This window comes from Microcaecilia unicolor, chromosome 7 (assembly GCF_901765095.1).
Source record: "Microcaecilia unicolor chromosome 7, aMicUni1.1, whole genome shotgun sequence".
NCBI classification, from domain to species: Eukaryota; Metazoa; Chordata; class Amphibia; order Gymnophiona; family Siphonopidae; genus Microcaecilia; species Microcaecilia unicolor.
Window position 1 is genome coordinate 303,432,197 of NC_044037.1, and position 17,115 is coordinate 303,449,311.

At 47.9% G+C, this 17,115-nt stretch overlaps 1 protein-coding gene across 6 annotated transcripts in view; it reads right to left on the minus strand.

Moving 5' to 3' along the window:
• Nucleotides 1-439: 439 nt before the first annotated feature.
• USP37 (ubiquitin specific peptidase 37) overlaps nt 440-17,115 on the minus strand; it is a 252,593-nt gene continuing 235,917 nt past the window's right edge. For 5 of the 6 annotated variants that reach the window (XM_030208853.1, XM_030208852.1, XM_030208855.1 and 2 more), the window contains 3 exons: nt 13,656-13,725; nt 11,283-11,421; nt 440-614 (listed from right to left, as the gene is read on the minus strand). In XM_030208853.1, the coding sequence (XP_030064713.1) occupies nt 527-614; nt 11,283-11,421; nt 13,656-13,725 (297 nt within the window). In that variant the 3' untranslated portion in view covers nt 440-526. Of the gene's footprint in view, nt 615-11,278; nt 11,422-13,655; nt 13,726-17,115 lie in introns of those variants that run through there. The other variant, XM_030208854.1, reaches the window with a different exon arrangement.

Here is a 17,115-nt window from a genome sequence, read left to right on the forward strand (position 1 = left end):
GTCTGCAGTTCAGAAACTGTGCATAACCACTGCTGTTTTTATTCCAGGGGAACATGATGCTGAATATTTAAATGAGGCACTCTCTATGGAAAGCCAATGCAGCAGTGAAGGGATGGGCATAGGTCCAGTCATAGGTAATACAAAACACACTAGAAATAGGACTCTGGTGTTTAAAGATACTTCACCACAGTGTGTTACAAGCACAAGAGAAGCCTTCTCTACTCATGTTTCCAGGCCCCCATAACAATTTTTGCTGTTCTTGCAATTAGCATCTGTAGTCTGAGAACAGTTCCTTCTTCTTGTAAATCATTAAGGCTAAAATCATAATTCAGAGCACATCTTCAGTTGTACTGTGGAATGTTGGTCTCTGCTGTCACAGGGTTAAGGCCAAAGTTCTTTCTAAAATGTATACTTTCATTCTTTCATGTGCTTGCTGGTATTTTTTTTTTTTGGCCCTGAGTTGTTAATCCTTGTGCTTAGTAAAAGCTCAGAAGTCTCTGGCATAAGACCGGCCGGCCTGTGTTCTTCATAGTGGAGGCCGGATTGGCCGCCCCATTTCCAAGCTAAATGTCTGGCAGCTCTTCTCCACCTCAACGTGCTCATCAAAAATGTCTCTGGAAAGTTGAGAAAGACAAAGTGTAATGATTGGCTGCTGATTAGTTACCACAGTGAGACTGTAAAGTAAAGCTGCTTACCTATAGGAGTGTTCTCTGAAGACAGAAAAATCACCAGCCATATAGATGGGTGACATTACTGTTGCATGGTCTTTCCAGAGCTTTCTAAGAAGCACTGAGCAATATCTGTGGCATATTCTGCAGTATGTGCTCTTGCACCTCTACAGCATGTCTCAGGTCAAATCTGCAGCTAAAAAAAGCTGAATTTCAGAAGGGGAGGAGAGAGGAATTGTGCATGGTATGATTCCTCTGTTTTCAGAGAACATCTGTTACAATTAGGCAAGTGACCTCTCTTGAAAGACCAGCCGAATTAGTCATGCACATGGTATTCCTGAGCCAAGAGCTGTCTTTGGTAGGGTTTGATAAAACAGCCAAAAGATGAAAAGGAATCGCTCAAAAATCAAAGTCCTGGATTTAGCAAAATGGGATGGAAAGTGGGAAGGTACCTCAAGATGGCACTGGCAGGATGGGAAGAAGTGAGGCATTTTTGAACTCATATGGTTTGTTATTTAGATTATTTATTACAAATCCCCTAAGGCAGCCAGACTGGAAAAACATGGCCATTGCTGGGAACTGCCCATGACATCGACTCATTGTTGTACTTGGGAAGAGGGCTAAAGTTTATATTGATAAGTATTGTTTATTTTCTTTGGAGCTGAACGTTGAATGATTTTTGAAATGGTCATATTCGACCTAATATGAGACAAAATAAGGAACACCCAGGTTTTAAAATGTACAGTATTTGCTAATATACGCCTGTGCAATGATCTTAGATACAGAAAGCATTTTTACTGTTTCATCACTTCTGCTTAATAGTTCTACACAGGAAATGACTGATATGGTATAATGAGTGATAGCTTTTTTTCTTTTCACCTGTCTTTTGATAGTCAGGTCTGAAATGCTATAATTACCCAATCTTTGGTACTGTCCAAATTTGATTACTGTAATGCCATATATGTGGGAATTAAAATTTCTCTCCTTAAACTACAAGCAGCACAAAACACTGCTGCTCACCTTCTATTAAGTGTTTTGCGAAGGGTTCTCCTCTCTTATTAAAGCTGCATTGGCTTCCTATAAAAACTAGAATAACCTTTAAAATATATATGGCTATTTACCCAATTCTATATGGATTATTGCCTCCTTACATGCAACATCTAATAAATTCACCTTCATGAAATGCAATAATTACCTCCATTATCCAAATTGTAAAAGACTATCCTACAACTCACTGATGGGTTGTAGGCATTGCTCATCTGACCACCAAACTGTGGAACTCTCTACCAAAGCAACTAAGATGTACAGATGATTAGATCTCCCAAGCTATTAAAGGCCTTTCTGTTTGGTACTCACCTCATCAACAGACAAAAAATTAATACCTGTTTCAAATAAACTAATTTTTGGGTTCCGTCAGCATTGCCGTGCGGCTTGATAAAACAGGCCCTTTTTATATAAATATAAAAAGGGCCTGTATATGTATATGGAAGGTTATAGTACATTTTTAATTCTATGGATTTTTTTTGTCTTTGTATTGTGCGTGTTCACTTTGTTATCCGCTGGATTATATGGAATATACTTTTTAAAAATAAATTACAGGGTAGAGCAGTAGTTCCCGTACCTGGTCCTGGAGCAGGGGTGTGGGCTCAGAGTTAACCTGGGTGGGCCCTTCCCACCCCCTCCCCCTGTACATACATACAATATAGTTTGTTTTTTTAATGACCTGTCTGCCCGTTTCTCTCTGAACCCCCTCCCCTGGTTCTACCTCAAGAGCCGTTGACTGTCACAATTCCTATAGTCAACCTGCGCCAGCCCTGCAGGCTTCTCACTACCACGTCCCTGCCAAAGAAACAAGAAGTGACATCATTGAGGGCAGGACATGATAGAGAGATGCCTGCTGGTCCGGCACACTATGCCTATAGGAATAGCCACCGGCAGTAGCTCTGAGGTAGACCAGGAGAGGGGGTTCCAGAGAGAGATGGGCAGATGCCAGGCCACAAGTGGAGAAGAGAGAGAGAGTAGTGAGGTGCCACCACTGAAGAGTGTTGGGGGCCTCATGGGCTGCTGACTGGGTGAGCCTATGAACCGGACTGCAATACTATACTGAAAGCTTTCCTTTAGACACCTAGATGAGTTATAACTTCGCAAAAGAAATGCAGATGAGGCACAAGGCCTTTCTGGTGCTTCGGCCTCAGGTTTTGGCCTTGAGTGGCAACTTTCTGTTAAGAATTCTTGTGCATATTTTTGTATTTTTGAGGGTAAACCATCTCAATTTTTTGAGCCTAAACTGGAAGATTTTCTAAACATAGTAGATGACGGCGGAGAAAGGCCTGTATGGTCCATCCAGTCTGCCTAACAAGGTAAATTCATATGTGCTACTTTATGTGTATACCTGACCTTGATTTGTATCTGCCATTTTCAGGGCACAGACCGTAGAAGTCTGCCCAGCACTAGCCCTGCCTCCCAACCACTAGCCCCACCTCCCAACACCAGCTCTGCCACCCAATCTCCGCTAAGCTTCTGAGGATCCATTTCTTCTGAACAGGATTCCTTTATGTTTATCCCACGCATGCTTGAATTCCGCTACCGTTTTCATCTCCACCACCTCCCGCGGGAGGGCATTCCAAGTATCTACCACTCTCTCCGTGAAAAAATACTTCCTGACATTTTTCTTGAGTCTGCCCCCCTTCACTCTCATATCATGTCCTCTCGTTCTACCACCTTCCCATCTACGGAAAAGGTTCGTTTGCAGATTAATACCTTTCAAATATTTGAACGTCTGTATCATATCACCCTGTTTCTCCTTTCCTCCAGGGTATACATGTTCAGGTCAGCAAGTCTCTCCTCATACGTCTTGTAACGCAAATCCCATACCATTCTCGTAGCTTTCCTTTGCACCACTTCAATTCTTTTTACATCCTTAGCAAGGTATGGCCTCCAAAACTGAACACAATACTCCAGGTGGGGCCTCACCAACGACTTATACAGGGGCATTAAAACCTCTTTTCTTCTGCTGGTGACACCTCTCTCTATACAGCCTAGCAACCTTCTAGCTACGGCCACCGCCTTGTCACACTGTTTCGTCGCCTTCAGCTCCTCAGATACTATCACCCCAAGATCCCTCTCCCCGTCGGTACCTATCAGACTCTCCCCGCCTAACACATATGTCTCCTGTGGATTCTACTCCCTAAGTGCATCACTTTGCATTTCTTTGCATTGAATTTTAATTGCCAAACCTTAGACCATTCTTCTAGCTTCTGCAGATCCTTTTTCATGTTTTCCACTCCCTCCCTGGTGTCCACTCTGTTGCAAATCTTAGTATCGTCTGCAAAAAGGCAAACTTTACCTTCTAACCCTTCGGCAATGTCACTCACAAATATATTGAATAGAATTGGCCCCAGCACCGATCCCTGAGGCACTCCACTACTCACCTTTCCCTCCTCCGAGTGAATTCCATTACTACTACTACTACTACTATAGCCATTAACCACCACCCTCTGGTTTCTGTCCGTCAACCAGTTCCTAATCCAGTTAACCACTTCAGGTCCTATCTTCAGCCTGTCAAGTTTATTCAAGAGCCTCCTGTGGGGAACCGTGTCAAAAGTTTTGCTGAAATCTAAGTAGATTACGTCTATAGCACGTCCTTGATTCAATTCTCCAGTCACCCAGTCAAAGAATTCAATGAGATCTGTTTGACACGATTTCCCTTTGGTAAAACCATGTTGTTTCGGATCTTGCAACTTATTGGTTTCCAGGAAATTCACTATCCTGTCCTTCAGCATCGCTTCCATTACTTTTCCAATAACCGGTGAGGCTTACCAGCCTTTAGTTTCCAGCTTCTTGCCTATCACCACTTTTGCTACCCATCTGTTAAAATATTTGTCCTGCTGTCCTCAGAGAAAGCGAATGCTACATACCTGTAGAAGGTATTCTCCGAGGACAGCAGGCTGATTGTTCTCACTGATAGGGTGACGTCCACGGCAGCCCCTCCAATCGGAATCTTCACTAGCAAAGTCCTTTGCTAGCCCTCGCGCGCACCGCGCATGCGCGGCCGTCTTCCCGCCCGAAACCGGCTCGAGCCGGCCAGTCCAGTATGTAGCAAGACAATACTCTTAAGGGAAGACACAACTCCAAAGGGGAGGCGGGCGGGTTTGTGAGAACAATCAGCCTGCTGTCCTCGGAGAATACCTTCTACAGGTATGTAGCATTCGCTTTCTCCGAGGACAAGCAGGCTGCTTGTTCTCACTGATGGGGTATCCCTAGCCCCCAGGCTCACTCAAAACAACAACCATGGTCAATTGGGCCTCGCAACGGCGAGGACATAACAGAGATTGACCTAAAAAAATTTTACCAACTAACTGAGAGTGTAGCCTGGAACAGAACAAACAGGGCCCTCGGGGGGTGGAGTTGGATCCTAAAGCCCAAACAGGTTCTGAAGAACTGACTGCCCGAACCGACTGTCGCGTCGGGTATCCTGCTGCAGGCAGTAATGGGATGTGAATGTGTGGACAGAAGCCCACGTCGCAGCTTTGCAAATTTCTTCAATGGAGGCTGACTTCAAGTGGGCTACCGACGCAGCCATGGCTCTAACATTATGAGCCGTGACATGACCCTCAAGAGCCAGCCCCGCCTGGGCGTAAGTGAAGGAAATGCAATCTGCTAGCCAATTGGATATGGTGCGTTTCCCTACAGCCACTCCCCTCCTATTGGGATCAAAAGAAACAAACAATTGGGCGGACTGTCTGTGGGGCTGTGTCCGCTCCAAGTAGAAGGCCAATGCTCTCTTGCAGTCCAATGTGTGCAGCTGACGTTCAGCAGGGCAGGAATGAGGACGGGGAAAGAATGTTGGCAAGACAATTGACTGGTTCAGATGGAACTCCGACACGACCTTTGGCAAGAACTTAGGGTGAGTGCGGAGGACTACTCTGTTATGATGAAATTTGGTGTAAGGGGCCTGGGCTACCAGGGCCTGAAGCTCACTGACTCTACGAGCTGAAGTAACTGCCACCAAGAAAATGACCTTCCAGGTCAAGTACTTCGGATGGCAGGAATTCAGTGGCTCAAACGGAGGTTTCATCAGCTGGGTGAGAACGACATTGAGATCCCATGACACTGTAGGAGGCTTGACAGGGGGCTTTGACAAAAGCAAACCTCTCATGAAGCGAACAACTAAAGGCTGTCCTGAGATCGGCTTACCTTCCACATGGTAATGGTATGCACTGATTGCACTAAGATGAACTCTTACAGAGTTGGTCTTGAGACCAGACTCAGACAAGTGCAGAAGGTATTCAAGCAGGGTCTGTGTAGGACAAGAGCGAGGATCTAGGGCCTTGCTGTCACACCAGACGGCAAACCTCCGCCAATGAAAGAAGTAACTTCTCTTAGTGGAGTCTTTCCTGGAAGCAAGCAAGATGCGGGAGACACCCTCTGGCAGACCCAAAGAGGCAAAATCTACGCCCTCAACATCCAGGCCGTGAGAGCCAGAGACTGGAGGTTGGGATGCAGAAGAGCCCCTTCGTCCTGCGTGATGAGGGTCGGAAAACACTCCAATCTCCACGGTTCTTCGGAGGATAACTCCAGAAGAAGAGGGAACCAGATCTGACGCGGCCAAAAAGGAGCAATCAGGATCATGGTGCCTCGGTCTTGCTTGAGTTTCAACAAAGTCTTCCCCACCAGAGGAATGGGAGGATAAGCATACAGCAGACCCTCCCCCCAGTCCAGGAGGAAGGCATCCGATGCCAGTCTGCCGTGGGCCTGAAGCCTGGAACAGAACTGAGGGACTTTGTGGTTCACTCGAGATGCGAAGAGATCCACCAAGGGGGTGCCCCACGCTTGGAAGATCTGGCGCACCACTTTGGAATTGAGCGACCACTCGTGAGGTTGCATAATCCTGCTCAGTCTGTCGGCCAGACTGTTGTTTACGCCTGCCAGATATGTGGCTTGGAGCACCATGCCGTTCCGGCGAGCCCAGGTCCACATGCTGACGGCTTCCTGACACAGGGGGCGAGATCCGGTGCCCCCCTGCTTGTTTACATAATACATGGCAACCTGGTTGTCTGTCTGAATTTGGATAATTTGGTGGGACAGCCGATCTCTGAAAGCCTTCAGAGCGTTCCAGATCGCTCGTAACTCCAGAAGATTGATCTGTAGATCGCGTTCTTGGAGGGACCAGCTTCCTTGGGTGTGAAGCCCATCGACATGAGCTCCCCATCCCAGGAGAGACGCATCCGTGGTCAGCACTTTTTGTGGCTGAGGAATTTGGAAGGGACGTCCCAGAGTCAAATTGGTCCAAATCGTCCACCAATACAGGGATTCGAGAAAACTCGTGGACAGGTGGATCACGTCCTCTAGTCCCCTAGCGGCCTGATACCACTGGGAGGCTAGGGTCCATTGAGCAGATCTCATGTGAAGGCGGGCCATGGGAGTCACATGAACTGTGGAGGCCATGTGGCCCAGCAATCTCAACATCTGCCGAGCTGTGATCTGCTGGGACGCCCGCACCCGGGAGACGAGGGACAACAAGTTGTTGGCCCTCGTCTCTGGGAGATAGGCGCGAGCCGTCCGAGAATCCAGCAGGGCTCCTATGAATTCGAGGTTCTGCACTGGAAGAAGATGGGACTTTGGGTAATTTATCACAAACCCCAGTAGCTCCAGAAGGCGAATAGTCATCTGCATGGACTGCAGGGCTCCTGCCTCGGATGTGTTCTTCACCAGCCAATCGTCGAGATATGGGAACACGTGCACTCCCAGCCTGCGAAGTGCCGCTGCTACCACAGCTAGGCACTTTGTGAACACCCTGGGCGCAGAGGCGAGCCCAAAGGGTAGCACACAGTACTGAAAGTGGCGGGTGCCCAACTGAAATCGCAGATACTGTCTGTGAGCTGGCAGTATCGGGATGTGTGTATAGGCATCCTTCAAGTCCAGAGAGCATAGCCAATCGTTTTGCTGAATCATGGGGAGAAGGGTGCCCAGGGAAAGCATCCTGAACTTTTCTTTTACGAGATATTTGTTCAGGGCCCTTAGGTCTAGGATGGGACGCATCCCCCCTGTTTTCTTTTCCACAAGGAAGTACCTGGAATAGAATCCCAGCCCTTCTTGCCCGGATGGCACGGGCTCGACCGCATTGGCGCTGAGAAGGGCGGAGAGTTCCTCTGCAAGTACCCTCTTGTGCTGGAAGCTGTAAGACTGAGCTCCCGGTGGACAATTTGGAGGGTTTGATGCCAAATTGAGGGTGTATCCTTGCCGGACTATTTGCAGAACCCACTGATCGGAGGTTATGAGAGGCCACCTTTGGTGAAAAGCTTTCAACCTCCCTCCGACTGGCAGGTCGCCCGGCACGGACACTTGGATGTCGGCTATGCTCTGCTGGAGCCAGTCAAAAGCTCGCCCCTTGCTTTTGCTGGGGAGCCGCGGGGCCTTGCTGAGTCGCACGCTGCTGACGAGAGCGAGCGCGCTGGGGCTTAGCCTGGGCCGCAGGCTGTCGGGAAGGAGGATTGTACCTACGCCTGCCAGAAGAGTAGGGAACAGTCTTCCTTCCCCCGAAAAATCGTCTACCTGTAGAGGTAGAAGCTGAAGGCTGCCGGCGGGCGAATTTGTCGAATGCGGTGTCCCGCTGGTGGAGAGACTCTACCACCTGTTCGACTTTTTCGCCAAAAATGTTGTCCGCACGGCAAGGCGAGTCCGCAATCCGCTGCTGGATTCTATTCTCCAGGTCGGCGGCGCGCAGCCATGAGAGCCTGCGCATCACCACACCTTGAGCAGCGGCCCTGGACGCAACATCAAAAGTGTCATAAACTCCTCTGGCCAGGAATTTTCTGCACGCCTTCAGCTGCCTGACCACCTCCTGAAAAGGCTTGGCTTGCTCAGGGGGAAGAGCATCAACCAAGCCCGCCAACTGCCGCACATTGTTCCGCATGTGCATGCTCGTGTAGAGCTGGTAAGACTGGATCTTGGACACGAGCATAGAGGAATGGTAGGCCTTCCTCCCAAAGGAGTCTAAGGTTCTAGCGTCCTTGCCCGGGGGCGCCGAAGCATGTTCCCTAGAACTCTTAGCCTTCTTTAGGGCCAAATCCACAACTCCAGAGTCGTGAGGCAACTGAGTGCGCATCAGCTCTGGGTCCCCATGGATCCGGTACTGGGACTCGATCTTCTTGGGAATGTGGGGATTACTTAATGGCTTGGTCCAGTTCGCAAGCAATGTCTTTTTCAGGACATGGTGCAAGGGAACAGTGGACGCTTCCTTAGGTGGAGAAGGATAGTCCAGGAGCTCAAACATTTCAGCCCTGGGCTCGTCCTCCACAACCACCGGGAAGGGGATGGCCGTAGACATCTCCCGGACAAAGGAAGCAAAAGACAGACTCTCGGGAGGAGAAAGCTGTCTTTCAGGAGAGGGAGTGGGATCAGAAGGAAGACCCTCAGACTCCTCGTCAGAGAAATATCGAGGATCTTCCTCTTCCTCCCACGAGGCCTCACCCTCGGTGTCAGACACAAGTTCACGAACCTGTGTCTGCAACCTCGCCCTGCTCGACTCAGTGGAGCCACGTCCACGATGGGGGCGTCGAGAGGTAGACTCCCTCGCCCGCATCGGCGAAGCTCCCTCCGCCGACGTAGTCGGGGAGCCTTCCTGGGAGGTGGCCGCTGCCGGCACCGCACGCGGTACCGACGTCGGGGACCTCAACCTGGGCGATGGGCCAGCCGGCGCCACGCTCGACGGTACCGGAGGCGCAAGCACCGCCGGTACCGGAGGGGTAGGGCGCAACAGCTCTCCCAGAATCTCTGGGAGAACGGCCCGGAGGCTCTCGTTTAGAGCGGCTGTAGAGAAAGGCTGTGAGGTCGATGCAGGCGTCGACGTCAGTACCTGTTCCGGGCGTGGAGGCTGTACCGGGCTGTCCAGAGCGGAGCGCATCGACACCTCCTGAACAGAGGGTGAGCGGTCCTCTCGGTGCCGATGCCTGCTGGGTGCCGAATCCCTCGGCGACCCAGAGCTCTCGGTGCCGACATGGGGAGGAGACCGGTGTCGATGCTTCTTCGATTTCTTCCGAAGCATGTCACCGGAGCTCCCCGGCACCGACGAGGAGGACGTCGAATCCATCCGTCGCTTCCTCGGGGCCGAGACTGAAGAAGGTCGATCTCGGGGGGGCTGTACCGCAGGAGCCCTCAGGGTAGGAGGAGACCCACCCGAGGGCTCACCGCCACCAGCAGGGGAATGGACAGCCCTCACCTGCACTCCACCCGATGCACCACCGTCCGACGACATCAGCAGACGAGGTCCTGGTACCACCGACGTCGATGCAGCTATCCGATGTCTCGGCGCCGATGCAGAGGCCCGATGCCTCGATGCACTCGATGCAGGGGCGGCCGAGGAAGATGGTCTGGACGCTGACGACGTCGATGCACTCGAAGATCCCGGTGCCGATGCCGACGAAGAGCCCGAGAACAACACGTTCCACTGGGCTAGTCTCGCTACCTGAGTCCGCCTTTGAAGAAGGGAACACAGACTACAGTTCTGAGGGCGGTGCTCGGCCCCCAGACACTGAAGACACGACGAGTGTCGATCAGTGAGCGAGATAACCCGGGCGCACTGGGTGCACTTCTTGAAGCCGCTGGAAGGCTTCGATGTCATGGGCGGAAAAATCACGCCGGCGAAATCAAAAGCCGAAATGGCGAAAATGGAAGCACCAAAAATTTAGAGGGAGAAAAAAATCTCGACCGAGGCCGAAAAGAGGCCTACCCCGACGACGAAAGAAAACTTACCGGGGCAAAAAGCTGGAAGTACGGGGAGGATTGACACGAAACCCGGTCGAAGGGTTTCCGGAGCACTTCCCGACTAACAAAGCTTTCCCGAAGGAAAAAAACACGCTCAAACAGAATTTGGACGCGCGAGGTCGACTTTCCGGGGCTCGACACGGCGAAAACACGACCGTACCGAGTGCGGACAAAAGAAGACTGGCCGGCTCGAGCCGGTTTCGGGCGGGAAGACGGCCGCGCATGCGCGGTGCGCGCGGGCGCGCGAGGGCTAGCAAAGGACTTTGCTAGTGAAGATTCCGATTGGAGGGGCTGCCGTGGACGTCACCCCATCAGTGAGAACAAGCAGCCTGCTTGTCCTCGGAGAACACTTGCTACAGGTGAGTAACTTCACTTTATCCATGTATAAAGTTTTAGAAATTACCCTCTGAACGCCATTCTTGAACATTTGACTGTAACAGAACCCATCCGGGTCTCTATGTCATCAGAGAGCAATTCTAAACTGCCCAGATTGTTGTCAAGTCCACAGGAACTTTTTAACATGTGTCCTTTGCACTAATTTTCAAGGGCAGAGTACGCATCTGCTTTCTCCTTCAAAATTACCAAAGGAAAAAGTACCCACAGGATCTACTTGTGCATAGTTTTGAAAATCTATCCCTGTGTGCTAGTTTCTCCCCTGTTCTGAAAAAGCATCTGTTACGGTGTAAATAAAAAGTACAGCATGCATATTTGTATCACACTCATGGTGAGCAATTTTCAGACAGCTGATGTCTTCAGACTGAACGCTTTCTACTTCCAGAAATTCCTCTGAAAGTTGCCCCCAAAATGCATTTGAGTGAATAATATATTTCTGCTGCATTAAGCACTTACTTGTGCATGTAAAAGAAGATGTAGCCACTTCTATCTCGATCATTCTGCACGGACATCTCCTGGGTCCTAGATACCTCTAGGTCATTGTAGGTGAACCAACCCTGTTTTTTGATATCATACACATCACTGATATAGTGACCTTAAAAAAAAAGAAAAAAAGACAAGACTTTTATTTAATTTCTTGCTAACAAAGTGGGCAACAGTATTACAACTCTGCAATATGGCAATAAGACACACTATAAAAACTGAAACAATGCACCTAAAAACACACTCAAGCTAAAACACAGATAAAAATAATTGAGTTTTTGGGTCAAGTAATATTATCAGCAGGTATGAATGTTTAGAATGCTCAGGCCTAGTAAGACAAAGCTTTAAACCCCACCCCCCATCAGAAGTGGGTGATGCTGACCACGTCACCCAGTCTGGACTTATGATAAGCATAAGCAGAGCTTTGTCGAGCACGAGACAAGCTCCACCATGCGTGTGTGAGTGCCTTCCAGCCCGCTGCGAGAATGTGGGTACATTGGTTATATACTATAGCAAAAAGGTAAAATAAGAAAAGAGATAACTCCATGGGGAGGTGGGAGGGATTGTGAGAATGTAAGGCCTGCTGTCCTCAGAGAATACCTGCTACAGGTAAGTATCTTTGCTTTTCTACCTTTTGCCCTTTCCATATTATCTTCTTTCAATCTCACTCTTCATAGCACCACTTCTTTCTGCAAATGGAAGCAGGCATTAATATCTCTTGGGCTCTGATCTTTCCTCTGGGAACCTTCGTGGACATGGGCAGAAAAACTTCCACAGCTAAATCAAATGACGCGATGGTGCCTGAAAAGGGGCAAGGCACTGGAAAAATAAAGAGGGAAAACCCGGCTGAAGTCAAGGCCTAAAAATGGCCATGTGACAACGGTAAAAATAAGGAAACGTACAAGTGGGGGAAAAAGAAACCAAGAAAGTAAACGAAAAGAACAAAAGGGGTTCAACAAATGGGAACACAATAAAGGAGCCCCCCCAAAAAACTGATGGAAGGCACAAAAAGAAGCTCTTTGGGTCAAGTGAAGCGAGGAGACGGTAAAAAAACCAAAAACCACACCCTCTCCTCACCCCGGTAGAAAAAGAACTAGGGTATCTGCGTTCTTGCGGCGGGCAGGAAGGCACGTCTCGTGCTCCACAAAGATCTTATGCTTGTCATAAGTTCCAGACTGGGCGACGCGGTCGGCATCACCCACTTGTGAGAATAAATAGGCCTGCTTGTCCTCGGAGAATAAAACTATCACTAAATTCTCAAAAAGAAAAGGAAACCCATAACATAGTAACTAAATGGTCCATCCAGTCTGCCCAACTGTCACATTCATTATCAATTCTTGATTAAATCAACAATGAATGTGATGGAATAACAGCATGTATTCCAATGACATAGCACATATTTTTACACTGAATTCTAAACTATGATACCATCATCTCTGTAACAGAACAAGACGTCAGCTTTGAGGCTCAGTAATTTCAATTATAGAGAAAGAAAACAAGGCCATCTTTCACAAAACAGCAGGCAGGATATAAAATATAGGGAAAGGGGATGGGACTTGATTACCATCTTTCTGTAGTTACAATCAAAGCAGTTTACATATATTATATACAGGTACTTATTTTGTACCAGCAGAGAAACAAATTCTGAGACGTATTCTAGTTTAGTCCATTCAGATTTTCCAGTGCCATCACACTGCCATGGTTTTCATCGTATTGTTTCCTAGACTATGGAGATCCCCAGTAAACCGAATGGAAGTGGCGTGTACAGTTCTTTCTGCTGTACTGATGACCAAGGCTGGCCCAAGGGTTATCTGACACCCTAGGTGAACCTTTACACCCCTGTGCCTTACATCAAGGGGTTGCTCAAGGCTCCCCTGTCATATCCAGCATCTCCCACTTTCCTAACATCCCCCCCCCCCCCCCCCGCCCAAGGTGTCACTCTTCCTCCTCCCCTCCCCCACACCCAGGTGTTTAGTTATCTCCTGTTCCCACTCAGAGAGGTTCAGCTGCTTTCCTTCCCTAACCCCTCCATGGCAGCACTGGTGATAATGTATGTACAACACCAAAGCTGGCATGGGGTCTTGAGCATCTGTGCATGCTCAAGGACTGCTGGGTTCCATCTCCCCTGAAGCAGAAGTTTAGAGGGGGCGAAACCCAGCAGGCCTTGAGCAGGAGTGGATATTCAAGACCTCACACAGGCAGTGATGACTTTCGTACTCTGACTGCTGCGCCCCCCCCCTCAAAATATTGTGCTGCCCTAGGCAGTTGCCTAGCCAGCTAAGTGGTCGGTTAGGCCCTGGTGATGAGAAGTGAGGCTAACAGATTTTAGATTACATTGCTCCCTACCAGAAGAAGAGGTGCTTCCAATATGGCTGACCACACTGACAAGGCGATAGGAATGGGGAAGATCTCCTGTCTGCAAGGGAAATAAAAAAAACCTCAGAAAAAAAGACATTGCAGAGAGAAAAACAGCATCTCTTGACATATTCATGCAGGTGTCCCTGAAACACTTGCTTTGCTAGGTCATACTGATAATGTCTGATCCCAACTTTCTTCTTCACCTGGACAATTTTTAGTCCTTATTCCATTCATAAAAATCCCCTAAACTTTTGTTTACTTTGGTTTGAAAGGCATGCCCACCAGTCTGCTGGACTCGAGTCAGTTGATCAGTTCAATTACTGATAATCTACCTATGATGGGCACCCACAGCACCCACCAGAAATAGGTTAAAGTCTTCTCTTATCTAGGCTCATCCTGCATGAATAATTTTTAAATTATGTAGTTATCTGGGATCGTGCTATAGAAAAACAGCTCAATCTGCTTTCTAGGTGAACATACTTAAAAATATAAACTGAAGCCCTGTATGCCCAAAAGAATAATTGTTAGGCGGTGAGAGTCTGCTAGGTACGGATGGGGAGAGGGATCTTGGGGTGACAGTATCTGAGGATCTGAAGGCGATGAAACAGTGTGACAAGGCGGTCGCCGTAGCTAGAAGGTTACTAGGCTGTATAGAGAGAGGTGTGACCAGCAGAAGAAAAGAGGTGTTGATGCCCCTGTACAAGTCGTTGGTGAGGCCCCACCTGGAGTATTGTGTTCAGTTTTGGAGGCCGTATCTTGCTAAGGATGTAAAAAGAATTGAAGCGGTGCAAAGAAAAGCTACGAGGATGGTATGGGATTTGCGTTACAAGACGTATGAGAGACATGCGGACCTGAACATGTATACCCTGGAGGAAAGAAGAAACAGGGGTGATATGATACAGACGTTCAAATATTTGAAAGGTATTAATCCGCAAACAAACCTTTTCCGGAGATGGGAAGGCGGTAGAACGAGAGGGCATGAAATGAGATTGAAGGGGGGGCAGACTCAAGAAGAATGTCAGGAAGTATTTTTTCACGGAGAGGGTGGTGGATGCTTGGAATGCCCTCCCCCAGGGAGGTGGTGGAGATGAAAACGGTAACGGAATTCAAACGTGCGTGGGATAAACATAAAGGAATCCTGTGCAGAAGGAAGGGATCCTCAGGAGCTTAGCCTAGAATGGGTGGCAGAGCTGGTGGTTGGGAGGCGGGGCTAGTGCTGGGCAGACTTATACGGTCTGTGCTGGGGCTGGTGGTTTGGAGGCGGGGCTAGTGCTGGGCAGACTTATACGGTCTGTGCCAGAGCCGGTGGTGGGAGGCAGGGATAGTGCTGGGCAGACTTATACGGTCTGTGCCAGAGCTGGTGGTGGAAGGCGGGACTGGTAGTTGGGAGGCGGGGATAGTGCTGGGCAGACTAATAGGGTCTGTGCCAGAGCTGGTGGTTGGGAGGCGGGGATAGGGCTGGCCAGACTTATACGGTCTGTGCACTGAAGAGGACAGTACAAATAAAAAAGTAGCACATATGAATTTATCTTCTTGGGCAGACTGGATGGACTGTGCAGGTCTTTTTCTGCCGTCATCTACTATGTTTACTATGTATGTTTATGTTCTTTTCCAAGTTGCTAATTGAGTTAGTGGGCCTCACCAAGTGGGGAGTGATTATTGGTGGGGACTCTTTTGGGGTGTGTGTTACTCAGTTCAGGGCTGGCTGTTTTAGATGCTTGGAGAGCTCTACATCTTACAGAGAAAGAGTGAACACATTAATCTAGGGTGCATAAGATGCAGAGTAGGTCAGATTACAGGTTAATAGCAGAAAACCTTCTCAGGGTAGAAACTGGCCCCTTTGTGATATTCGATCATGTGCCAGTGATTGTGCACTGAGGATTTTTGAGATAGGAATGTTTCGTGCTATGACAGATGCCACAAGGTTTGATAGAAGCTGCTTCCTTTTCTGCTGTTCCTTGTTAGCAAGTGGGAAAAATATTCAGCAAACAACTAGCAACACAAAAATAGCCCAGGGCTGGTTTGGGAGACAGCAAAGGCAGTGATGAAGAAGAACATTATGGGACTCATTTTCAAAGAAGTAACCTATAGAACTTTGTAAGCCTATGCAACTAAGTGTTTTGCAAATACACCTCTATATCTTATGTGAGATTTAAATAAAAAAAAATTTATATAAGGAAATCCTTTCCCTCAGTAGATAGTTGAAGCAAGTCTGGTTAGATATGGCAACAGGGATAAGGCCAAAAATTAAGAAGCAATTTCTTAATAACCAGTGCAGCAAGAATGAATTCATCAACGCATGCTGCAGGCTGTAATATAAGGTACACAAACATTTCCATTCACCATTCAAGGAAACTGTATACTTGAATGTAAAGTGCTCCACTTCCCTTCATTTAAGAGGGTTCGAGATTCAAGGTTTTGGAATCATTTTTTTTTTTTAAATTCTAAGCCATGCAAATTAGACTGTGAGCTCTCCAGGGATAGGGAAATATCTAGTGTACCTGAATGTACCTCACCTTGAGCTACTACTCAAAAAGGAGGGAGCAAAATCCAAATAAATAAATAAAATTAACTCTGAAATAATCTACCAGTACATAAAACAGATATCTTGTTATGTTTCTTTACATAAAAACCTAAAAACTTATTTCTGAAATATCTGATTGATGATAGCATTCACTGGTAATTATGACACACTTTTTTGTCTTCTTTTTCTGAGTCTATTAGGCTTTTATTATTATAACATGTTTCTTTTTTTATATGATCTGTTACGTGAGCCAATTTGGATCTTTACTGGGATTAAGCAGATTACAAATACTGACATTAGACTTTCAGATTCGGGAATAAGTCTAGGACCTGCTTAGCATAATGGTTTTGGATTAGGGAGATGGGGATGAGACTTGATATACTGTCTTTCTGTGAGTTATAAAGTGGTTTACACATTATATATAGGTATCATGAAACGCCTAGTACTCACCTGGGACTAACCCTGCGGCCACCTGGAGTGTCTGCCCCCAGCAATGCTCAGGCCCACCTGCACCTGGGGATGTGCTCTATATTAGCACCCTCCTCCCACTGACTAGGGCAAGTGGGCGAGTCTCCCACTCCCAAGTTATTCCCCAGTGATTTCTAGATTACTGAGGCCACACTCTTAAGAGTCCCACAGTTCCTAGAAAGCACCCACAAACCCAACACACAAAACACCAGGATTCTTAGTCAGTCCAAGACAACAGAGCTAACAAACTAACAGGTTTATTATCACAGTAGAACAGTGAACGCTTGAAAACATGTGAAAAAGAACAGCAAGCAGTAATAGGTAACTGAATAAGGATTAATATTAAAACTGTCTAAACATTTGTTGCTACCTGGTTAGCACCTGGGGAGTTTCAGGATCTGCTCACAAGTCTTGAACAGGGTCTCAGGGCACAGATGTTCACCCTCTGCTTTCCCT